We start from the raw sequence: 25,050 nt of genomic DNA, 5'->3' as shown, positions 1-25,050 counted from the left end.
CCCCCCAAGCAAAGCGGGTCCTGTGCTGGCAGGAGCAGAACAGATTTGCAACGCCCAAAACCCACCCTGCGTGGCAGGGAGGGGAAACTGAGGCAGGGAGGGGAAACTGAGGCAGGGAGGGGAAACTGAGGCAGGGAGGGGGGCGAGTCCATTGCCGGCGCCTCCCATCTGCATGGGGGCAAATTAGGGCTGCCCCCAGGGAGTCCTGCTACCCCTAGGACATCACCACCGGCATCTCCTGGCAGGCTGGCTCCCACCCCGGGTGGGCAGGAGGAGGGGGTACCCCGGGCAGGGGGTGCCAGAAACGCCGTCAGGCTCGGCCCCGGCCAGGGGAAAGAGTTAATCCCATTACTGGCAGGCTCACAGATGGCGGCTGCACCGATTCCCCTGCTTAGCAGATTTAACAGATAAGGCAGGAGGGAGGGAAGGAGGCGAGGGGGGGATTCTTCCCCCTAAACACACACACAGCAGGGGCATGGGGGGGGGGGGCAATAACCCCCCCCCCCCCTCAAGCCACCAGAGCCTACAAGCACCCCGGGGATGCTGCCCTGCTCGCCACGGGCACCGCACGCCCGCGATGCCGGAGGGTGCGGAGCGCGCAGGATGCGGCCAGAGCGCACCGAACCCCTTTGCAAACACAAAGTCCATCCCTCCCGCCCTGGACGAGGGGTGGCAGACCAAGCAGGGGACTTGGGGTCACCCAAACCACATGCTGGCACCCCCCCCAATCCCAAACCCCCCATCCCTTGCGGAGAACCCACCACCCCAGTTTCTCCGGGAGGTCGGGGGTCAGCTCCCTGCTTCCAGGGTTTGGGGATATTTAAGCAGCTGCTCCCAGCACTTGGGGAGGTGGCATCGGCAGCCAAGGCTGGAGCCCGGGATTAGGGAGTGTGGGAAAAGGCTGGCGGGAGGCCCAGGGATGGAGAAACTGCAGCATCCCCGACCGGGAGCGGAGAGGACAACCAAAAAGGGATGGAAGGATGGATGGGTGAAGAGGATGGAGAGGAGCCAACAGCTCGTCATCGCTGCGACACCGGCGTGTCCCCGCAAGAGTCTGCCCGAGCACCTCCATCCCTGTCACGAGCTCGGCAGGGCTCAGCGACATTCACCTCCCAGCCGTTTCCCACCACGGCCCCCCCTGGAGCCCCCGGATAACTCCAGCAGCAGCTGCCAGGTCCCGGCGGTGCCCAGCCCAGCCCCAGTGGGCAGGATGAGGCCGGTAGCCTCCAAAGCAAACCTGCCCGCTCTCCTTTTAAGCTGTTGCAAAACACTGAGCCTTTGATTCTGCGGGCGGCGGGGTGGCTCAGGGCAAACGGCGATGCCCAGGCTGGCACCCTGCAACCTAATCCTCCCCCCCGGCCACCCACACCAGCCCCCCCAGCCCCCCGGGATGGGGAGGGCATATGTGAGACATGCCCTTGCAAAAGGCGCTGAGTTGCCATGCCGGAGGTTGCCACGGCAATGGGAAAGCGGGAATCTGGGTGGAAAAGCAGGGATCTGGGTGGAAAAGCGTGGGAGGGGGCGATCCCGCAGGGCTGCGGGGGCACAGTACGGTGCTGGGGGCCCCCCCTCCAGAGCCCCAGTGTGCAACGGGAATGGGTCAGGGTGCCATGGCACCCCCCCATCTTCTGCCCCAGGCAGGGAACAAGGATGCACCCACCCCCACACCCAGCCTAGCCCCACTTCTCGTGGCTGGGTGCCCCCACGCCACCCCCCCCTCCCGCTGGCATCTCTCTCTCAGGGGCCGCTGGCAGGTTTGGGGGTGTTCGAACGCGGGCACCGGAGCGAGCGCGGCCCCGGCATCCCGACACGGCTCATCTCGGTGGCAGCGACACTGAGGCAAACCTGGCCAGCGTCTGACCCCCGGCAAGAGGGGACAGCCCCAAAGCCTTGGGGACACGCTGCGTTTAGGGACTAGGGGTACTGGGGGAAGCAGGAAAGCCCCAGTGGGCACCCCGTCCATGCTATAGTGCGAGAAGGCACCCGGGGCAAGACCCCAGCAGGGTCAGGGCTGCCGGGAGGGAGGGCCGGCTGCTCCCCAGTCCTGCTGTGCCTCAGTTTCCCCTGCCATTAAGGTGTTACCAGCTGCAAGCGGGAACGCTACAGGCAGTTTTACCGGCAGCCGCCCAGCCTCACGGCTCACCCGGCCGGCTGGGAGCAAGACGCCAGCTCTGCTTTCAAACCTGCCCGTCCGGGAGCTCCGGCACAGCTCCCGGCAAACCCACCCCACCCTTTGGCACAGGGGAGAGGGTGTTTGGCGGCCGGACTGCAAGCACCCCACTCCAGCTCCCGTTCCTCGCTCCAGGCGATGGCCGGCCAGCTCAGGAGCCTGTTTGTGCCTCGCCAGCCTGGCCAAAGGCCTCGTAAACCCACCCTGGGGACCCCTGGCCAGGGGGCAAGCCCAGCTCCTGCCTCCATCCCGCACCGGCGCAAGGCTCCCCGTGCCAGAGCATCCTCCCTCTGGAAGCGGTTCAGCCAAACCCCACCGCTCCCGCAAAGCGGTTGGGTGCCGAGCCACGGGGATGCTCTTGGGGCGGTGGGTCCGTTCCCCCCCGTGCCAGGCTGGCGGCGTGGCACAGGGACCCCCCCCCCCGTCGCCACGCAGCAGTTTCCGTACATAAGAAACGTGATGATCCATCAGCTGGGAGCAGACAGGTTGAGGCTGGGAGCTGCCTTCCCAGTGCCAGCCCAGACAGCACTCCCAGGGGACTAATACCGGCATGTAAATATTAGATACTTTTGTCTCCTCCGAGACCAATTACACAAATCGTGGCAGCTCCCGCAGGACTCTCCGCTTCTACTTACTGTATCATCATTAACAGCTTATTAGAGAACAGCTGCTCAAAGAGGGGGGGAAAAAAAAAAAAAAAAAAAGAACCACCAGAAGAGACGGCAAGGAGATGTGCACGTAGGACAGGCTGGGAAACGTGACCTCCACCCTGCCCTGGCACCCAGGGACACCCGCACCCATGCCCGCTGTGCCGCCGGCGTGCCCAGCCCTCTGTGCAACCCCAGAGATGGGACCAGTCCAAAAACTGTGTTGGGAGCTGCTGTGGGCTTCCCAGGAGGTGCTGGGAAGGTGGCAGAGGGACGGTCCCTGGGGAGGGGGGGGGGACCATAGACCGTGCAGTGGCTGGGGACGGGAGCGAGGTGGCTGCAGGACCTCCGGGGAGAGCAGGAGCCAGAGCAAAGGTACCAAACAGCCCGGCACCCCCCAAATGGGGGCATATTGGGGCTGGAAGGTCCCTCCGTGCCCAGGAGGGAGGTTATTCCTCGGGCTTTGGGTGCCCGTCACCAGCCCAAGGGCAGCAATTCTCCCTGGGTGGCAGGAGGGAACAGGTCTCATTTGGGGGGGGGGGGGCAGGCAGGAGACGCTGGGGAGGGGGCTGGAGGCTGCAGGATGAGCCCCTGTCTGGGGCAGTGCCATCCAGCAGATGCTCCTCCATCCCCCCTACCCTGGGATGGGGGGGGGGACATGAGGTTTGGGATCAGCATCCCTGAAAGGGATGCACTCCCTAAGCCAGCTGTAGCATCATTAAAAGGTGCGGCTAACTGGGAGCTGGACACTCCTCACCCTCATCCCAGTCCCCTGGGGGTGATGCCAGCCAGGAGGGCAGGGGTGTTTTTTTTGGGGTGCCACCATCCCTCCACACCCGCCCCTCCCCGGCCTCTCCAAGGGGCGAAGCCCCAGATGCAATTAGGCAGCATCAATCACTAACGACATCCCCTGCAGCCACCGAGGACAGCCGGGGTCCCCGGCGGGGTGACAGCGGGTGCTTCTGGGGGCACCCCAGGGTGCCCACAGGCAGGTGGTGGCCCTGGTGGGTGCCACGTCCCCAGGAGGATGCCACGGCATGCTTCTGGTGCGCTCTAGCGTCAGCCAGCATTAATGCATTAATGCATTGCCGGCACCGCGCAGCAGCACGGCTGGACGCGTACGCATGCGGGGGGGGACACTTGGCACGGCCACCAGACCCCCTCTGGGGGGGCGCACCTCACCCCCCGTATGGGTGCCTTTGCAGGGCTGATGTCCCATACCAGGGTGGTGGTGGGGGGAGATGTCCCATGCTGGGGGGGGGGGGGGGGGGCAAAAGCCACACAACTGCCCCACGCAGGGGCAAATGCTTTGGCAAAGTGGGACCCGCAAGGCAGGAGGGGGAGCGGGGCTCCCCGGGGCTTTCGGGGGACGGCACGCGAGCGGGGAGGTAGAAGCTTCCCGTCTGATTGCTAATTATCCTCGTTATTCCGTGTCAGACACTTTATGAAGCACCAGAGTGATTTGCTCTTTCCCTGTAATTAGGCACATCGCAATTACCATCTAATTCAAGTTCAAGCTCCGCGTCCTCACGACCTTCCCGGCCTCGACACGATGTCCCTGCTCGTCTCTCCAGGGGCCCCCCCCCGATGTCCCCCCTCCCCGTGCCTGGCTCTCCCACATGCCAGAGGGGAGAGGGGTACTGGCGGGAGAACAGGGCATGGAGCAGCCCCATGGCTCCCCCCCAAAAAAACCCCACAGCTAAATGGGATGCCAAAAGCCCCAAGCCAGGTCTGGGGTCCCCCCCCAGGGACGGGAGGGTGACAGTCCTGGGCGCAGTGCTCCCAAGCATCCTTGAGTCCTTTGGATTTTGGCTGAAGAATTGGGGCCGGGGCTCAGACCCAGCACGTGGCCGGACCCTGCCCACGCACAGCACCACGCCAGCTGCCACCTCGTCCCCGTTACGGTCATTTTAGACACCATAGGACTTATTTAAGCGCCCCCACCACGTCCAGGTCCCACCCTCAGCTCCCATTCCCAGGAGGACAACAGCACAGGAAGAACCACGCAGCAAAAAAAAAACCCAAAAAACAAACCCACAAAGGGTTTGGGGTTTTTTTTGAAAAAAAAATGGAAAAAACACGGCAGGAGCCCGGGCGAGCGGCGGCTCTCGCAGCTTCCCAGGGCGGCGCTGGCTCGCTCGGGGATTTCCTCTCCCCACCTGGCCCACGGCGTTTGCTCCGGGAAGAACCACGGCTCCTTTCGGAGCATCCTCCCAACAGCCCCCAGCCCCAAGCAAAAACGCCGCTGGTGCCGCAGCACCGGGCACCGTGCCGTGCCAAGCTCCGTCGCTACACCCGGCGGCACCCGAGTCACTGCAGGAGGATGCCTTCCCCCCTCCCAGCAGCTAATTAATCCTTCTGCTCAGGCAGAGCTCATTAGCACTGGTGCAGCGCAGAGCTGCTCCGGTTGCCCGGCACAGCCGCCCTTCCCGGTGGAGAGCAAGGTCAGCGCACGGGGCCATCCGGCACCGGCGCTGGCACCACCACGCTTGCCCTGGGCTCTGCGTCCCGTCCTCCTCATTGGCCTTTCCTACAGGCTGGTGGTATTTTTTTCCAAGCTTATAGTATAGGAAAAAAAATTTTAAAAAATTAAAAAAAAAGGGGAGGGGGTGGAGAAAAGGCCCCCCCGAGCGCGAACGCGAGGGAGAAGCGGCCAAGGAAAGCAGAGGAGTCAGCCAAGTGCCTCGCTCCGTGGCAGGCAGGGCGCGAGTGGGCCGCCCTGTAAATGTTTTGAATTTCCAAAACAGGAGGGAGAAGCCAAGAGCTGCCGAGTTCCCCCACACGCCAAGAAGGACAAAGGGCATCCCTGCACGGCGGAGGCACGGGCAGGCGCCCAGCACCCCGGTTCCACCCCCCCTATTTCGGCTCGCCCTCGGTTCCCCCGGGATGCTCAGCGCCGGGGCGATGCAGCATGGGGCCCTCCCCTCCGGCTCGGCTCTAATTATAGCCGGGGAGAGAAATTGTGGTGATGCCGGGCAAGGGTGGGTGCCAGGCGTGGGGCTGGTGGTGGCTCCTCAGGCGGGTCCCACACGGGGACGATGGGTGGCTGTGGGTGGGATGTGCACCCACCGGGAGCAGAGCTCGGGGTGATTCGGCGCATGGCAAAGCCCCCGGTTCTCCATCCTGGCAGAGCGGGAGCTTCCCTGCTCACACCCCCTCGGGAACCTGCTCCCTTCAAGGGCCAAATCTACTGGAAAAGCCCTGAAGCCAGCGCGCAGGAGGCTCTCCTTGCTGCGGGATGCTCCGACGCTGATCCCTGCCCCACACCGGAGGGAAATCCCAGTGCCCACCCCGGCTGCTGGCAGGGATGCGAGGATGCTGCATGGGTGGTCCAGCCCCTCGGAGTAATCCCTTGTCCCGAGGGGCAATGCTGCACCCCAAAAAGCAGAGCCTGCCCCATAGCAAAGAAAAAAGGGCTGTGGGAGATGGGGTGGCATCCATGGGAATGCCAGCAGCACAGCCCCCACGCTGGGGGTGGGGCCCCTACACCCCCACCCCCCCCCCGGATTATAACCTTGCGCAGATTATAATCTTAAATTATAATCTTCAACAGACCCAAAGCCCCATCTGCCTAATCCTGGCTCTCCCCCTCCAGTATAAACCCCCTGGATGGGGGAAGCGGGGGGCTGCCCGGGGTGCCAGTCCTTCTAGCGGGGTGGGAGAAGCCGTGGGGCGAGCCCCCCCAGCAAGGTACCGCCGAGTTAGGAGCCGGCAGGGAGACAATATAGGGACTATGCGGCCTCCTCGCCGCCAGATGTGTGTTAATAAGGCAGCTGCCCCCTAAGCTAATAAGGTCACTTACTGGCTCCAGCAAGACGAGAAAACAAGCAGGGGCTTGGCTGCGGTACAGCCTGACTTGGCACTCGCCGCACGCCGGCTTCCTGAATTCTTGCCGCTTCCAGAACAGCGCAACGGGGTGGAAAAAAGCAGATATAACCCCCCCCCCCAAAAAAAAAAAAAAAAAGAAAAAAAAAAAAAGAAAAGCAACCCCTGCAGCCCACCCGCCTCCAGCATCCCCAGCGCTGCCCTTCATCCCGGGGGGGGCTGCGGGTGGGAGCCGGCTTCTGCACCCCACGGCAAGATGGGCTGGGTAGCCCGGTGGGGTTGAGGACCCCCCCACCGGGTTGTTTTATTCCCTGGGGAAAACCTCCCGGGAAGGGTTTTTGGGGGTGGGATTCCTGCAGACTTTCCCAGCACAGCGAGCAGATCAGCGGGCCCCCCCCCCCCCCCAGCTCCGCTCCCTGCCTCCCTCGCCTGCCCCCGATCATGGCGCCTACAACTCCCTTTGTTTTAATATTATAAAGCGAGCCAGATGCCGGCTTTAATCCCCTCAGCTGGTGAGGATTTGCAAACACATTAGGAGGCAGAGCTGCTGCGCGCCGGCCCCTCCGCCGCTGCTCCCCAGCCCCACGCTTCGCCGCTGCGCCCCATCTGCTGCCTCGGAAAGGGGATCCCGGCCCCTAATTACCTTCTCATGTCCGAATTAGGAGCCAACAAGGTGTCCGACAAGGGGGACGCAGGCACCCCCTGCCACTTTGCGGTTGGGGAGCACCGGGTGGGCCTTTTGCTTCTTTTGCAAAGCTCCCGCTGGGGAGTCTGGAGGATTTGCTTTCGGGGGACACGACGCCAGGGTGATGGGCGCAGGAAGGATGAACCCCGCGGGGCGGCGGGGATGCACGGGGGGGTACGGGCAGAGAGCCCTCCTGGCACAAGGATGACGGATAGCGTCTGTGCCAGGGGTGTAACATCACGGCTGCCGGACCGGAGCACGAACCGGCTCTCCCGCACCCCCGGCGGACACGGGATGTTTGGGGCAAAGCTCCGCGAGTCCTTCCCGCAGCATCAAGAGGGAAGAGATGTTCTTCCCGACTTCCATCGCTGCCGGCTCCCGCTCTGCAACACCCAAAAGCTGCCGCTCCATCCATTCCCCCGGGTTTCAGCACGGAAGGCTGAGATTAAACAGGTACCAGCGGCAGGAGCGAGAGGAGTCGCTCCGAAGTGTCGCATCCCGCAGGAGTGGCTCCAGGGCCGGACCAGGAGTGCATTCGCCTTCCTTCCCGTCAGAGGACCACATTTATCCCATGTGGCTGACAGCATCCAGGCCAGCATCCCTGCACCACAACCCCGGCTCCTCCGGCATGCACGGACCCTCGCCGCAGCCGGGAAGGGGGGAAACGACCTCTGTAAAGTGGGGAGAGGCGGCTGCAGAGCCCCAGGAACCAGCAGGCAAGCGGGATGCGATGCCGGAGCGATATCCTAACCCTGCATCATCCCAACAAGGGAAACGGCTGCCAGCCGAGATGCCCCATAAACCCCCTCCTCGCCCGAGGGCCGGCTCGCAGCATGACCCTCACGCCTTCCCAAAGGCTGGGGGTTTCCCTCCAAGCACCCTAATCCAGGCTGGATTTTGGGGGACACACACCAAACAGCCCCCGGCCCTGCAGGGACCAAGCATTCCCCTTGGATGCTGCTCCAGGGGGATCTCCGCATCCTCCCGTACCACCAGCCCCTCGGCAGCATGGTCGCTCCCGGCCGGTCCGGTGCTGTTCGGTTCTCCCAGGGAAGCACCACGCTCCAACCCAGCGCTGCTGGGGAGGGATGTGCCGTGCCAGGACCCCCATGGGAGGCTCCTGCTCCAGCTCCCCCAAGGAAACAGCTCCAGGAACACACACAAAAATCTTCCTGAGCTGCCCCAGACCGTGTATTTGCACTGCAAAGGCAGCAGGGCTTTTTTGAGGGTGTGTTTTTTTGGGTGTTTTTAAGACCAGGATCTCCTACATACCACTTAGCAGCCAGGAGTTCAGAGGGAGCAGAGCTCCGTGCTTTAAAACAACGCCTCGTTTGCCAAGAAATAATCCCAAGGAAGGGAAAAAAAAAAAAAAAAAAAAGACCAAAAACCCAGACTCAGAAGATAATTAACTCCACAAAGCAGCGACCCCGAGTAGCTCAAATCTTTGCTGTAGCTACCAAACCTCTTCTCCAAGGGCTTATTTCTTGCTGTCTGCAACAAAACGGCACCAGCACTCGGAGGCCTGGGGATTTTATTAGCATCCCCCCCAAAACCCGCTGGCAGATTTGCTCCCCCAACACACTCGGTTCACTGCCTCGGCCAGGCACGGTGGGGGGCCCGGCCCCACATGAGACCCCCCCCCATCTCCGAGCAGAGTTGCAACGGGGTCATTCTCCATCCCTACGGGGGGCTGCAATAGGGATGTCGAGGATGGGGGGGGGGCTCCATCCTTAGCTGCTGCGGGAGAGGGGGTACAGGAGCCAGAGAGGGGCAAAGGGATACCTCTGCCCCCCGACACCCATCAGCACCCCCCAGCAGGGAAGGAGCCACCTCTCAGGGTCTCCCCCCTGCAGACAAACGCTACAAGAAGGCAGGGCAGCCCAGCCCTGGGGGTGCACTTCAGCCCCCCCCCCACTCCCTCTCCCACCTTTGGGGCTTGACAGAAGGGATGCTCCACCAGGAGCTGGCACAAGTGACCCTGGTAGCAGCATCCCCCCGCCAGCAGCATCACCCCCTGCCCCTTCCTGCCACTCGACAGGGAGGGAAATAAAAGAGAGAAGAGCCGAGAAAAAGCGGTGCAGAGCCAGCCCTTCCCGCTGCCGCTCCCCCCCGGCATCCCCCTTCCCCTCCCGACCACGAAAAGCCAACATCTCCCCGCGCCCCTCCAGCCAGGGGATGGGAATGTGGAAGCAATTGCACTTGGCAAGGCAGCAACAGTGAGTCAAAAACAGTTGTTTGGCTTGTCAGCCACCCAGGCCCTGCAGCACTCTTGTTTTCCTTCGCCTGCCTTAACCCCTTCCAGCCCCAGCCCCTCTCCCCAGTGACACCCGCAGCCCCCAGCCCCACCACAGAGAGGGCTTGGGTGCCGGGGAAAAGCCTCGTCCCACCACCCGGCTCCCCTGCTCCTAGGAACGGGATGACGGGCAATTCCCCCGGCTCAAAAACCCACGGCGAGAGGGTGCACCGGCCACGCACCGAACCTGCCGCGGTGCCCGGAGGTGCCCCGGGCTAGCAAAGGACGTCCCGAGGCCACCAAGGAGCAGGATGCTCGGTGCTCCTGGAGCATCCCACTTGCTCGCCCCAGGAGATGCAGAGAGGTCCTTGCCCCTGCTCCAGAGAGTATCCAAGATGCCCTTTGGGAGGGCGAGGGGACACGGCCACATGTGCTGGGGACCCCGCGCCGTCCCGGGGTGGCCAGACCCCCCGTGCAGAGCCAGCCTGGTGGCGCGGAGCTATTTAAAACCCTGAGCGCGGCCTCCCCCATCCCGTTTACGACAGTTTAGCACATCCCAGGCTGCTTCCCACCGGTTCCTCCAGCCCCTTCCCTGCCAGCCATATGGCGGCGAGGCCAGAAACACATCCGCAGCCACCACGTGCTCCATCGGGGTCTCTTCTCCATCCCCAGGTCACCCCTCACACCCCAAGACGGGGGACCCAGGCCAAGCACTCAACATCCCCCCACGCGGTAGCATCGCACGCTGCTGGGACCCCACCTCTGTCCAGGCTTACTGCTGATTTGGGGCAGGGTGGGGGGACACCAAGTCCCCTCCCCACCACGGAGGAACGGCCACGTGGGTCAGAACACCCCTCCGGGCACCCAGCCGGGACCCCCACCCCTCCATTCCCCCCAGCTTCGCGCCCCAAGTCAAGAACTGGAGAAGAAGGAGACGAGGAGGAATCCCAGGGAAGCGGCTGCTCCCTTTCTCCATTGGGGGGGCCCTCCCTGCACCCCCACGGTACAAGAGAGCCGGGACAAGGGGATGGACGGGGAAGAGTTAAACCCTCCCAAGTGAGTCTACGGGGAGGAAAAGTGGAGGGCAAGCCTGCGCGCCTGCCCGGGAGAGACAAAGCGAGATGCTAGAGCCAAGAGATGAAGGCGAGGATGCGATAAGAGGGGGAGCCGGGGTGTGTGCGCTGGAGCGAGGGAGCGGGGAGGAGGAGGAGGAGAGGTGGGTGATGACCAAAGTCATTGAACATTTTTTGGCACGCCTACCCCCGAGTATCCTGGCCGTTGGCCCAGCTCGGAGCTGAACTTAAACAAACTCCTGTTGCAGCCATCTGCTTGATTTTAAAATAAATCAAACAATCTGTTGAGCCGTGGGTGATCAAATTTCCATCTGTGCGGACGCCTGCTCGCCTCCTCGGAGCCTCCGCTTGCCTCTACCAGCCAAACACTCCTGGCAGCATGTGGCCTCCCTAATTCCTCCAGGAAAGGGAGAAACCGGACCTCCCCCCCGCACCCCGGCCCCCTCCCAGCCCTTCCTCGCCACCCTCCTAACTCAAACCAAGTGCTATTTTTACAGCCGCCCACCAAACGGAGACGTACGCCGGGTTTAAACGGGAGGAAAACGGGGCTGGTGGGGTAGGGTGGGGGGAGATCCCAAGAGGTCTCAAGCTTCTCCATCGCTGCCCACGCCGGGGGGGATTCCTCATCCCGTCCCCATCCATCCCATGGCTCCGAGAGAATGAAAAGGGCAGCAGCTGCCGGCAGCGGGACCCTGCCTGCCCCGGCGCTGGTGACTGCGGCACAGAGGCCACGGACCGGCCAAAAATAGCAGCTGCGAAGCCAGGACCGTACGGCTGTCCCCAGGACGGGGACAGCAGGCGCACGTCACCTCCAGGTGCCCGGGGGTGCCCAGCTCCCAGCCACCCTGCCCGGCCGTCTCCCTTGGGAAGCACGCCGGCCCTTGGGAGCCCACCCAAAATCGCCCCATCCACCCCAAGGGGTCCCCCCGCCTCCAGGAGCGGAAAACCCAAGGGGTGACAACGCTGCTTGCATACTCAGACACTTGCCCCGAGGTCCCCCAAAGTGCCAAAAGAGGGGTGGCATCACCCTCCCCTGCCGTCTCTTTGGGTGCTGCAAGACCCCAGCTCGCCCTGAGCTGCCCCGTCTGCAACCCAGCCACCGGCTCCGCACGTGGGGACCCACGAGGGACCCGTGGCCCCAAATGCCCTCTGACCAGTCGGTCCTTTCTCCAAGCGGGGGGGAGGAGGGGTCAAACCTCTTCTGGCATCACCCAAACTTTGCCCTCCTTCCCCCCCGGAGCCCTTCCTTCCGCTCGGAGCGGAGGGCGCCAGGCACGGAGCCAGCGCAGCCAGAAATAGGGCAGCAAGCGGCGGGGAGGGGAAGACGGCAAAGGGACAAAAGAAGAGGGCGAAGAGGGAGGATAAGGGGGGTACGATGAAGGACGGAGTGGGGTTAGGGTTTGCGGGACCCCGGCAGCTCGGGTGCAGGAAGGTCAGGTTGCTGAGAGCAAGGGTTGCCCATGCACGGGGAGGGGAGGAAGGACATCAGGGAAAGCAGGATTTACTCCTCAAGGCTTGCAGATATCAGGGGGACGCACTGCCCGGTGGCGCTGGCATTGTAGAAGCAGCAGCGAGGAAGAGGAGGTGCCCGGGATGCCCAGCACCCCAAGCGCAGCCCTGCCAAGAGCCCGAGCCAGCGGCGGGGCTGCAGAAGAAACCTCACCCGTGCGGGATGCTGCCAAGCCGAGAGCCGTCCCAGCCAGCCCGGGGCCAGGCTTGCCAAGCCGCTCGCTGCTGGAAATAATGGGGGAGCCAGGAGGGGTGGGTGGTTTGGGACCAGGGTGGCCCCCACCCTGCCACAGCCCTGCATGCTTCCCAGTGCAAGTTCTTGGGAGGGAGCCACGGGCAGAAAAAGGGTTATACGGTCCCAAGCATGCTGCAAGCAGTGCCCAGGCTCGGAGAGGGGGGGTGCAGGATCAGGCCTGAGAGCACAAGGATGGAGGTGGGGGGGGATCAGCAAGGGAAAACCAGCTGGAATAAATAAGCGATGTAGCAGCTTGCGTGACCCCAAGTGCATCCCCATGCCACCAGCAACCCACCCAGGGACAGCCCCACGGGAAAACCTGCTCCCGGGGGAGTCCACATCCCCCACCGGCTGCTCAAGGGGTGGCTGAGACAGGGGGTCCCCCAAAAGCTGCCCCTGCTTGGCAGCAGCTGCACGGAGTAAAATCTGGGCACGGCCTCAACAGGATACACGGCAGGGAGCAGGTTACAGGGCACAAGCAACAGAGGGAAGGGGGAAGAGAAAAAAAAAAAAAAAGAAAAAAAAAAGAAAAACCAACCCACCACCAAACCCCTTTTTGGAAGAGGAAAGCACTGACAGGACCTGGCTGAGAAGCAGGAGAAAGCCCAGATTTCCCAGTTACTGTGCAGATGTTCTGGACTGAAAACAGAAGACGGCAGGAGCGAATTCATCTCCCCCTCCAGAGACGCCGCAGCCAGGGCATCTGGACTCTGTCTGCAGGCAGGAGAGGCGGTTTCCCCCCCCGGCTCCCCGGGGTGTCCACCCGCACCCGAAAACCGGGGCGGCAGCGGCAGCCAGGGCTCCTTCCCCGTGCCGGGTTGACCTTGGCATGGTTACCTCCCGGGAAAACTGAAGAGCCTTGTCTTCGCCATGTTTTCACTTTGGGATAACTCATGCTGCCTGCTCCGAGGAGCCGGGGGGGAGAGATGGAGAAAAGAAAATGCAGCTGTTTTAGCAGCGAAGACAAGGAGGGAGGGTGGGAGACATACATATATATATATATATTTATTTATTCCTGGCCAGGGTAATATCTGAAATCACTAGCACTTGATCATCACTCGATGAAAAGCTTCACGGCCGACTGAAGTCAGCCCTCTTCCAGAAACATGCTGCAAGCAGATGGGAGGTGACGGTGGCAATTCGCTGCTCGCCCCGCACCCCGCGCGCGGCCCCCGAGACGCCTCGCGCAGCTGTCCGTCCGTCTGTCTGTCCGTCCCTCCCTCCCTCCCCGGGTCTGTCCGCGGCTGCAAACCACCGAGCGAGAGGCTGACGCCTTGGCCGTCACCAAAATTGCTCCAAGGTCCCTACCAGCGAGCGCAGCATCCTCCTGTCTGGCTCCCCGGGGACCGAGGTGGCTACTGGTGGCCCCTCCGGACCCATCAACTGATGCGCTCCCCCCCTTCCAAATTGTGCCAGGGGGGACGATTAAAACCATTCTGGAGGGTCAACCACCCTGCGCAGGGCTGCAACGGAGGGTTGTGCCGTGGGTCCCGAAGGAACAGGCACCCAGCCCTGGCTGGGGGCTCGGAGGGGTGAGATACCCCCCGTGATGAAAGTCCCCAGCCCCAAAAGCAGCAGATGCCGGGGACACACCGGGTGCCAGCATGCTGGGATGCAGCCTCGAGGGGGGGTCACAGAGGGGCAGGCAGCCCCTGGAACAGCCTGGGCTCTGGATTAAGTTGGCCCCAGCATCCTCCCTGGCTGGAAACCAGTACCAGGCTCCTGCCCTCCGGACACAGCAGGCAGCTGCCTGTCCCCGCAGCAAAGGGGGGGGGATGCTCCTGGCTGCAGCGTCACCACCACCCATCTCCCCTAAAGACCCTCCCTTGCACCCCAGCTGGGTCTCAGCCTTGTTTTACCTCCCAGCTCGAAGCCAAAAATTCACCGGGAGGAGCTGGGAGAGAGCACGGGGTGCAAACCAGTCCCTGGGAGCCCTCCTGTCACCCTCCGCATCCCTCACGAGGGGGTGCTGGGACCCTCTCCACGCACCCCTGGTCGAAACCAGCCCCAAAACCTAGCACCCCATCGCTCACTCCTACCAACCATGGCAGCGCCTGGCTCTCCCCGGGTACCGGGGTGGGCGATGCCGGATACCGGTGGGAAGAGGCAGCACCGGGCCAGACGCCAATTTCCCAAGTTTGCGTGTAAGGGCTTGAAGAACCCCCGGTAAATCCCACGGCAAGTCCCCGCTGCAACCAGAAACGGCCCATCCGGCACCCCGTGCTCGTACAGAGGCACCGAAACGCGGCGTCTCGGCACTTCTCCGGCTGGAGGGGCACGACAGCACGGACACCCCCAGCCCCGTTTTGCACGTGCCGCCGGCGTGCGACGCGGGGCGGCCGCGGTGCTCGCCCTGCGCCGGCGCGGGTCGCGGCACGCTCGGCACAGGCACCTCGCCGCGGGGCCAGCAGGTTAGGGAAGGAAAGCCGGGGCAGCTGCTGCTCCGAGCACGCCAGCTCCGTGGGTAAACAGATGACTTCAGTCTCCCGAGAGCTACTAAAGCCCGGCAGCACTTGCACTAGCGTGGAAGCCGGGGGGGGGAGGAAAATAAGGAAAATAAAGAGGGAGAAGCAGCGTCATACTCATGCCAGGCTGCAAAGCGCACCCAGGTTAATGGCGTCGTCCTCCCAGCCCAGCCGAAACACCCTCCCGGAGCCATCCTCTTCCTCGCCGCTCTGCTACTGAAGGTCCGGGGGGGGGAAAAAAGTCACTCCGAGGCCAGGCCAGCTGCACAAGGCTGTTTATCCAGCCACACCGCAGCAAGGCTCGCGTGCGCCGGGGAAGGGGGGAGAGCAGCTGCTCGCCCGGCAGCGGGAGCAAACCGCGACCTGCCCGCGGCGGCCCCGGGCTGGCACCGGGGCTCCGGCATCCTCTTCACGGCAGAGCGAGGGGAACCGGGTTCTGACGGTTGGGAGCGATGCCTTTTTGCAAACAGGGACGCGAGTAAGGAGAAGCATCGCATCCCCGAAAGCCAGGCCGGCACCTGCCAACACACCGCGCCGGCTCTGCGAGGAGCCAAGGCACACTCGAGGCATCGCTGCCACCCGCCTTGGCGGCGGGGGGGGGGGGGACACGGAGCTGTCAGAGCCCTGGGCCGGGGCCCGAGAGGATTGCGCCGCTGGAAGGTCTCCCATCGCCAGCTGCTCACGGCAGAGGAAAGCCCAGCGTGGCTGGGAGCCTGCCACCGCCGGCCAAGCTCCGGTGGCTCCTTCTCAAGCTCCCACCCTGCTCCTCACGCACCGGGATGCTCCCGCCCCACCATCCTCCGGGATTTGCCCCTGCAAGGAACCCCCCCCAAGTCCCCAGCCTGGCGGTCCCCAAGGACGGCAGCATCTTCCCCCCCCTCCCCAACGCACCAGAGGGACATTTCCATCGCATCCCTTCAAGCCCAGGATGCCAGCGTGCGGCACAGGCCCTTTGCTGCGGGGAGGAAGGGCAACATCTGGCCAGATGCTGCCCAGCAGCACGGGATCGGTGGGAGCTGTTTGGCCGACAGCCCTTCCTGGGGTGCCAGGGAGCACCCCATGCCAAAGGTGCCCCCCCGGGAGCAAACAGAGGGTGTCCCCCCCCAAAAAAAAACCAAACCACCCAGCACGGGAACATATCCAGGGCACAGCAGGCACCCATCGCACCCAGCGAGGTGCAAACAGGCTCCTGGCAAACCGGCTGTGCCCTGTGCCCAGGAGGTCCCCAAAACCTCACGGGTCCCCCAAACCTGCTCGGGAGATGGTGACATCTCCTCGGCCCCGGCTCAGCCCCCGAGGACGGCGACAGCGGGGGTGTTGGCACAGGACCTAGCTGGCACACGGTGGGGCACAGGATGGTGAAAAGCCAGCTCCTGCCTTTACCAGCATAGCTGCAAAACCACCCATGCTGCTGCTGCGGGGAGGTTCCTCCTCGCTGGGAAGCGGCCAAAGAGCATCCCGGGCTGCCCTCTGCGACCGTGCTTCCCGGATGGCTGAGAAAGGCCAAGTATCCGAACAAAACATTTGTCCGTCTGCAACAGCCAGAGCCGTCCGTCCGTCCCTCTACCCCATCTCCCGACTTGGCCGCGGCTTCGCGCGAAGCGCAGACAGGGAGGCTGCTGCTGCAAGATGCTCCAGCGGTTGCGAAAGCATCTTCACTGCGGGGGACCAGAGCAGAGCCGGTCCCTCTCCCCTGGGGAGCCGCGGGGGGGTATTTGGGGGGTACAGGCAGGGTTTCCTGGGCAGCACACATTTCGGGCCAGCGTTTTTGGCAGGTGACTGCAGAAGAGAGGCAGCTCTCGAGCTGCCGGTCCTCCGCTGCTGCTTTTGGGAAAGGCAGAGAGAAGGCAAGGGGCGGGAGGGCGGGGGGGAGGTAAAAAATAAATATATAGCAGCCAGCTGGTGAGCTGTGGAGTCAGCACAAGGTCTGGAGGACACGGCGGCTGGCAGCGGCACGGGAGCCCTGGTATTTTGGACAGCTGGTACAGCAAGGTCAGACCGGCCAAAGCAAAAGGGCCCCTTCGCTGTTCCCCCCCACCACCGCGGTTGAAGGACGCGCACCCCCGGCCAGAGACCCCAGGGGGACGAGCCACCAGCCCACGGGGTGGCTTTGAAACAACCTAAGTGGTGGATGAGGATGAGGAGGGACGGAGGGGCACGGGTTTCCAGCCCGGCTGGGTACATACCAAACCCGCCCTGACCTCATCAGCAGGAAAAAGCAAGCGGCACATTTTCCTCGTGTTGTTTCTTTGTTTGCCATCTGGGAACACGATCCCGCGGGAGGCCGTGCCCCGAGACGTGAAGTCATATCATGATTATATCGCCACCTCCGTGCTGGGATTGAGATCCCATCCCAAAATGCCAGACCCGGTCAGGGTTAGCCGCAGCAAGCGCTGCGGAGGAAGCTGCTTTGCTGAAAGGCAAGGTGAGCCTCGCTAAAAACATCTTTACGTAGACATATGCTGCAAACAAAACAGGTTTATCCCAATAAAGGTGGCTTAAAATACCTTGGCCTGGATTTTGCTCTGTATCTGCTAGAATTAGTGATGGCAAAAATTGGCACAAGCACAGGTATAACCACCAAAGCCAACCCGAGCTGGAAGCCAAAAAACGGAGCTGAGCGAGACCAGTTCTCCTCCTCCCTGACGTTTAAGGGACAAGCAGAAGCCCGATGCAGCCCGTGTCACCCCTCCGGAGCCCACGCATGAAGCCTGGGCTGGGGACACTCGGAGGAGCCATCAGCTTGGCAGAGACAGCGCAACCACCCAAAACACTGCCGGTCACCAGAAGGTTTTTTGGTTTGCTTCAATATTAATAAAAGATGCAAACAAGGCAGAGGTCCTACCTGCCTGGCCACGACCTGGGACCCTTCCTGCACAGGCTTCTTATTTCTCACGCTGCGATACACCCGAATATCCGTACCCCTACCGGGAATTTGGCACGGTGCAAAGTGGGAGGAGGGTCAGGTGTCACCCTCCACCTCCTGGGTTTGCTTTCACGGCACGCAGGAGGTTCGGCTGCTGCTCAGCATCAGCGGGACAAGGTTTAGTTGAGAACACAAGGACCCTTTGATGTTTGCCCAAAATCTTTTTCAAAAGCCAAAAAGAAAATGCCCACCAACAGCTGTAAGCTTGACGTAGCGTTTTGGAAACGCGGCATGACCTTTGGAGCTCAACCTGAAAAAACGGGGCCAAATCCCCAGCTGAGCTAACACCACCGCTGCCGAGCAATAAATGCAGCAAACTCGGCCCCGTAAGTCTGAGCGTGCCCTGTCAGATACAGCCCCACGCAACAAGAGCCAGGTGTTCCCTGCAAAGCAGGAACGGGACATGGAAAACACCAGACGCAACGCTCAGGAACCGGCCTGAGGACAAGGCTGGAGAGACGGCAGCGAGCTCCGGGTGCTCCCAAGGAGCGGGATGGCACCAGCTACAAATTTTGTGTGGTGCCGGGCAGCACCCAAAGCAAACCTGAACAGCTTTGCTCGAGTTACGGTGGGATTTGAGAGCTTTCCAGAAACCTGAATGTATTTGCAAAAAAGTTGCACGAAGGGAACAAAAACCTGAACAAACCCACGGAGCTCACTTTTACAGGTACGCAACCGCAGCAAGAGAGCGGTGGCAGGTGAAGACTGGGAGAGTCGGAAAGGCAGGGGAAGCTTTTCCCAGTGCCAGCAGAGAGAAATGACGGGAGCAAGCAGAGAAAACGCCAGCCGGGTCGAGCACAAGCAGCCCTTGACCCGGCAGCGCCGGCGAGGCAGCACTTTGCCCCTTTAGAGTGGGCAGGAGGGCTCGAGGGGCAGCTTCGGAGCCCTCTCCAGCAGGCACGGCCAGGGGATGTGGGTCAGCATCACCGCCGGACACCGGCCAAGCCTGGGCATTTTATGGTTTATTCAAAGCAATCGGCCTCAACACCTGCTCCGCTGGCAGCCGCTGCCCATCCCGCAGCGCCCCGGGGAACCGGCTCCTCCCGGCCGACAGCGGGGGCTCGGCGGTGGGATGCCCAGGCGGTTTTTCCGAATCGGGAGGATGAGACATCATACCTGGTGGCAGCTGCCACCCTAAACTCAAGAGCCCTGCACCGATGGGTGCGTAGATCTGCACAGGTCTCCCTTGCAAGGGGCACAACTGGAAAGAAGATGCATTCTCACGGCGCATATCCGCACACCTGGGAGGGGACCAGGGGGTGACAAGCCAAAGGACACCTATGCCGGGGCACTCTTACCAAAGCTCAGCATTGCCGTTTTTTCTTGGTGGGAGAACCCAAACCCGCTCCACGCAAGCCAACAACCGCAAGGTTTCTGCAGCAGCCCCTCTGCCAGGCAGAGCTTACCTCCAGGAGTCCCTCCCGCAGCAGGGAGGACCACAGGGACCACCACACCTCCACAGACCATCACCTGCCCCACTGCTCCCCAACACCAAACCAGCAGCAGAAGCACCAACCCCACCCAAAATACCCGAGCCTCACCCCTCCTGACGAGCCTCAGACATGGGGTTCCCTCGTTAGCACCTCCAAGCTGTTACAGAGAGGACCTGAGCTCCATCCTGCTCTTGCTGTCCTGCTAAAAGAGGGGAATGCGGGGCTGTCTGGGGGTATTTGGTGTATTTACCCACTGCCTCAAACTTTGAGCCATCTGGGTCGCCCACCTGCAGGCAGGACAGTAGCAAACCACCAGCCCAACGTGCAGGGGGGTGTCAACGCTGGGCGTGTGAAAAAGCACGTGCATTCCAAAAATGAAGTTGCAGAGCTGCGAGGAGGAATGGGGAGATGGTTTTAAGCCCTCGGGCTCGTTCCCTCCTGCCTGGTCCCATCTGAATGGGGACCTGGGTGTCACACAAGAGTGAAAGGCTTGTCCGGGGTGACTTTCAGCAGCAAGTTTGACTGAGGGAGGGGACAGTTAAATTAGCCATGTTTTAAATAACCTTGACATCTGTGAGGTCTCAGCCTGACGGAAAGCATGCGGAGACAGGGAGGGAAAAGGCGAGAGGACCTTCTGGCCAGCCAGAGAGTCACCATCAGGACATGGCAGAGCCCGGCAAAGCAAAACAGCCCCTGGACCGGCCGTGCCCTCCCCAGGCAGCTCTGCCTTGCCTCCTGCCACCCTGCCCGTTGTAGCAGCCCCTTAATTAGCTCATTAGCAAACCCAGGAACAAGAGGGAGGAACTGAATAGCATCCCTTCCCTGGGACACCCTCTGCGTCCTCCTCCTCCTCCTCCCCCTCCGCCTTTCATAGCCCCACACAAAAGCTTTTCAGAGCCGCTCGGGTCAGAGAGACGGGGTTGCAGGCAGGAGCCCAAGTGGGAGTTTGGGGCTGGGGCCAGCGGGGACGAGGACCCGAGTGCCTGAGAAACACCGGGTTCCGGGGGGGGGGTCACTAAGAAACTCCACGCGAAGCACGCCTGAGCACCCAACGCCGGCATCCAAGCTGGGACGGAATTGCTGTCCATCATGTCCCCGTGACGTGGCCTGGGGACACTAACTGGGCAGAGGCGTGAAACACCAGCTGGGGACACGCGGATGCCGCCCCCCACCCCAGCTGCACCCACCCAGGCTCTGCTGGAGCATCGCCCCCCAGGTTAGCACCGCGGGATGCTCACCCGGCTCCCAAGCTCTCCACGGCCACCAGCCAGCAAGGGCTCCAGCACCTTGCAAAATGCCAACGGGCCAGGGGACGGACAGACAAGGCAGCGTGGCTGTGACCACGTGGGCATCGCCACCCGTGCAGCCCCGCACCAGCTCCGACATCCAGAAAGTCTCCACCATCTCAGACCCCTCGGCGCACAGCAAGTTCTTTTGGCTGGAAGCAGACTCCGGCGCGGGCAAGCCTGAAAATAAATCATCTGCATCCATAAACGACCTGCAATGATGTCCGGACTGTCCGGCTCGGGACGACGGAGCCTGGGGAAAACCGCTCGAAAGCAATGGCTGCTGGAGGACTCCCATCGCCGGTGCCAACCCGACCTCCCGTGCCACCCTGGCACGCTCCGCACCGACACCGCGCACCGACCCTCCGGTGCATGCAGCTCCTGCCCGGTGGCTTTCCAAGCAGCGTCCCCCCCCAGCTCGGGAGCCGGCACGGCTGAATGGAAAATTATATTTGTAACCAGCCAAGGGAGAGCGACCGGAGAGAAAAGGAGCGCTGTCTTGGAAGGGCTGGTTTACATTTCTAAAGAAAATGCCAGCGCTTCGCAGAGCCGCAGGGTTCTGGCTACGAACAGAGCCGAAAGGCTTTGAAAACGAACTCGGGGATTTAGGACGCTGGCATTTTACAGAGCCTGGCCTGGGGCCTGGTTTGCAGATACAGCGCAGCGGCTCTCCAGCACGCTCCCGCAAGCTGGAAATTTGGGGATAAAAGCAGTTATTTCCCCAGCCCACAAGAAAAGCAAGCTTGCCGACTAGTAAACCTTTGCTCTGCCACGCCGCTTGCTAGATGATGCCCCCGAAGCACCCCACGTAACCCTGGCAGGAGGTGCAGAGAAGAGTAACCTGGGAACCTGGCAGCACCCGGGCGATGACACCCGTGACACCCTTTAGGGCTGCAGGGCTCTGTCGCGATGGCTTGGGGGGGCATGGGGGGCTGGAGGGGTGGGGGATGCTGCCTGGGGGGTCCCTCGCTGCAGGATAACCAGAGCAGCACAGGTGAGGGGCACCCAGCCCCGAGCCCGCACATCAGCCCCCGGCCTGCGGAAAGGGCTGGGGTTTCTCCAGGGGGGAAACCCTTCGATTAAGGCACCGTATAAAACCAGAGATAACTTGGGAAGGGTCCTACGGCGGCGGAGGCCAGGCGTTCCTTCGAGCTGCCCGAGGATGCTGCCGCGGAGGGCAGGCTGGCCAGCCCTCCCTCCCCTCCGGCACCTCTGCTCACCCTCGACAGTGAGCGGTAGGGGCTCAGAATTTGCTCCGTGCCGGCCCCCACCTCCCTCGCACGGGGCCGCGAGCGAGCGGGCGCCAGTAACGCAGATAGGCGCTTCTGCAACAGGACGGGTCTTGGCTCTCCCCACCTCTTGGAAGGATTTTTATCTGTTCCTTCGCAGCTTGACAGCTCCAAAAGTTCATTGCTAAAGGCACCCCATCCATTAGCGTTCGCCCCCAGGGACCAGACCCGAATGGAGAGCATCCATCTATGTCACCGCTCCACCTCCTTCCTCCTCGATGCCAGAGCTGGGAAACGCCGGCAGGGGAGGGAGGGGGTCCGGGCCAACCGCCTTACCTTGGGGAGGAGAGCCGGGGGTGCCGCCGCCAGCAGCTCCGGCGGGGTCATGCTCTTGCCGGCCAGGACCACGGCACCGCACTCGGCACAAGCGCCGATGGTCAGCTGCTTCCCGTCATCCACCAGCAAGCTGTTGGCCACGCGGAGGGTGTAGAGGAAGACGGGGAGCCTGGCCACTTGAACCGCTTTTAATCCAAGGCATCGCTTCTTCTCCTGCCGGCAGAAGAAGCAGACGAAGGTCTCCACTTTGTATTGCCGGGACCAGGCGCTGCTGGGGTGGTGGGAGTTCCTGCCCTCGTGCTGCAGCCACTGCCCCAGCAGGTCGTGGTAGCAGAGGACGCAGGTGGCCACCAGCCCGGTGGAGTCGGCCGGTCTGGCCCGCGGGGCGGGCGGGTAGACGGTCAGGAAGGGGAAAAAGGGCTCCTTCTCCCCAAATCGCCCCGGCGGGTTGACGTTGAGCTGGAACTCTTTGCCGGCTCCCAGCTCGGCCCCGCAGATGTAGCAGACGGAGGTGGGACCGGGCTTGACGGCGGGGTGGCCGGCGGGCTCGCCGGCGGAGAAGACCTGGTGGTACCTCCCCAAGAAGCTCTGCACCGAGGCGATGAGCTCCTCGTTGTGGCAGGCCCTGTACATGGCCCACAGGTCCTGCAAGACCCCGAAGCACTTGCGGCAGCTGCTCACCTCCCAGTGCTTGTTCAGCCCCTTGGCGCCGGGCGGGCAAGGCAGGAGGCTGAGGAAGGGGAAATGCATGGTGCTCTTCGCGTTGCCGTTGGTGATCTTGGCCGCCACCGGCCTCGCCTCCTTGCCGCACTCCTCCCCGCAGAGGTAGCAAGCCTCGGGCGCCGGCGGGGCGCCCGTCCCGTCCTCCTTCAGCCCTCGCCGGCCCTTGGCGGGCATGGCACCGGCGGCGTTGAGGGGCACCACGTAGAGCCGCTGCAGCACGGGCACGTTGGCCAACTCGAAGCTTTGCCACTGCTGCATGAGGGAAGCGAAGCAGCAGGGGCACACCAGGGTGCTGCCGGCGGGCGAGAGGGGCTGGGCGCCCGGCGGGGGGCTGTGCAGCCAGAGGAAGGGGAAAAAGGGGGCCGGCGAGGTCTTCTCCTGCTTCTGCACGTGGACGCGGTGCTGGGCGGTGGGCGACAAGGGGCTGCCGCAGATGTAGCAGGCGGTGCCCGACGCCCAAGCGGGCCGCTGGGTGCCTTCCTCCTCGTCCTCGTCCTCGTCCTCCTCCTCCTCCTCGCTGGTGATGTTGATCTCGCTGTCCTCCGAGGAGCAGCAGGGCGGCCCCCGCTTGCCCGCCACCGCCGCCACCGCCACCGCCGGGGGGGTCCGCGTCGCGCCTCCCGCCCCCTCGGCCTCCGACAGGGGCTCGGCGTCGGAAAGCTCCGAGAGGTCGGAACCGGCTGCCGGCCCTTCCTCCTCCTCCTCCTCCTCCTCCTCCTCCTCTTCCTCCTCCTCCTCCTCCTCCTCCTCCCGGCCGGCGGGGCGGCGCGGCGGCGCGGCGGGGTCCCAGCCCGTCGCCCCCCGCCGCAACCCGGTTCCCCCCCCCGCCCCGCCGCCGCCGCCGCCGCCCCCCCCCGCCGCCGCCGCCGCCGCCGCCGCCGCTTCGCACTGATGGGGCCGCTTGAGCCAGTACATGCGCTTCTCCACCGGCGTGCGGCTGCGCTCGAAGGAGTCCCACTGCTCGCCCAAAAAACAGCGGCAGACGGCGCAGACCAAAGCGCACCCCTCCGCCGAGACGGCGCGGGCTCCGGGAGCCGGTTCCTGGTGTTGGAGGAAAGGGAAGAAGGGTCGGTGGTCGCGGGGGGGGCGGACTTGAAGCTTTAGTTCTTTGCCGCGGCTGATGCCGCCGCCGCAGATGAAACAGCAAAGAGGAGCCGCCGGGGGTTGAGGAACCCCGGGACCGCCCGCCACCGTCGTTTCGCCGGCCGCCAGCGCGGCCATCAGCCGCTGCTTGCGGGAGAGCGGCCCCGCCGCCGCCGCCGCCGCCGCCGCCCCCGGCCCCGCCGCGCTCATCGCCGCCCCCGGCTCATCCCGCGGCTCCGCCGGACACGCAGGCTCGGGGGGCGGGTTTGCGGAGCGTTCTCTTCCACCACCAACCCCCCCCCTTACACCCCACACCTCCCCCCACCCCCCCCGCCGCCGCCGCCGTCTCCCGCCCGCCTCCTCCCGCCGCGGAGAAGGCAACGAGAGGAAAAAAAAAAAAAAAAATACAAAAAAAAACCACCCAACCAAAAAAAAAACCCAACCCCACTACAACAACAACAACAAAAAAATAGCCCCAACCAACAGCCAAAAAAAAAAAAAAAAATAAATAAAACCCGGAATAAAAAGTTCGGTGCGAAAGTTTGGGTCCCGCTGGCGGCGCGGAGGAAGGGCGGCTGCCGGCCGCCTCCCGGCCCCGGCGCCCCCGGCCCGGCTCCTCCCCGGTTCCCCCCCCCCACCCTCCGCGACCTGCCCGCCACGGGGGGAGCCGGGAGGGGGGGGGAGGAGGAACGAGCTGCTGCTGCCGCCGCCCCCCCCCTTCCTAGCCCGGCTCGGAGCTGCGGGGGGTGCAAAGGGACCCCCACGGAGGGGAACGGGGGGGTTTATTTACAAACGCCCCCCAGCGAGGGGGTTTAGAAGCGGCCCCACGCGGGGATTCGCGCAGCAGCGACCCCCCCCCCGCCCCACGCCGGGCGGCCCCCACCCGTTGTTCCCTCCCCCTCCATCCCGGCTGTCTCGGCCGCCTGCCCCCTCCCCACGCCGCGAACCCTTTGTGCAGCTCCCCCTCCCCAAAGCAGCGTGGAAAAGCACCGTGGCCTCCTTCACGCCGGCGGGACGGCTCCCACGGCCCTTGGCCGAAAGCACCGGCCCCCTCCCTGCCCTTGACGAACGCTGCCCACCGGCCATTAACTCGGTGTCCCCACCACCGATCAGCCCCGGTAATTTATTTCACATTTTAAAAGTCCTGCTGCTGTTCCAGTTCAATACCAGATTCTATTTCCCGCTCGGTCCT

General features: G+C 63.4%; 1 protein-coding gene across 2 annotated transcripts in view; it reads right to left on the bottom strand.

The window, feature by feature from the left end:
- Positions 1–24,692, bottom strand: part of GSE1 (Gse1 coiled-coil protein) — a 103,045-nt gene extending 78,353 nt beyond the window's left edge. Inside the window, exon 1 of one of the 2 annotated variants that reach the window (XM_075039894.1) lies at positions 22,053–24,692. In XM_075039894.1, the coding sequence (XP_074895995.1) occupies positions 22,053–24,068 (2,016 nt within the window). In that variant the 5' untranslated portion in view covers positions 24,069–24,692. The remainder of the gene's footprint in view (positions 1–22,052) is intronic. The other variant, XM_075039895.1, reaches the window with a different exon arrangement.
- Positions 24,693–25,050: the final 358 nt, after the last annotated feature.

The sequence above is a fragment of the Buteo buteo genome, chromosome 11 (assembly GCF_964188355.1).
Source record: "Buteo buteo chromosome 11, bButBut1.hap1.1, whole genome shotgun sequence".
NCBI classification, from domain to species: domain Eukaryota; kingdom Metazoa; phylum Chordata; class Aves; order Accipitriformes; family Accipitridae; genus Buteo; species Buteo buteo.
This window is presented reverse-complemented; position numbering and strand designations above follow the sequence as displayed.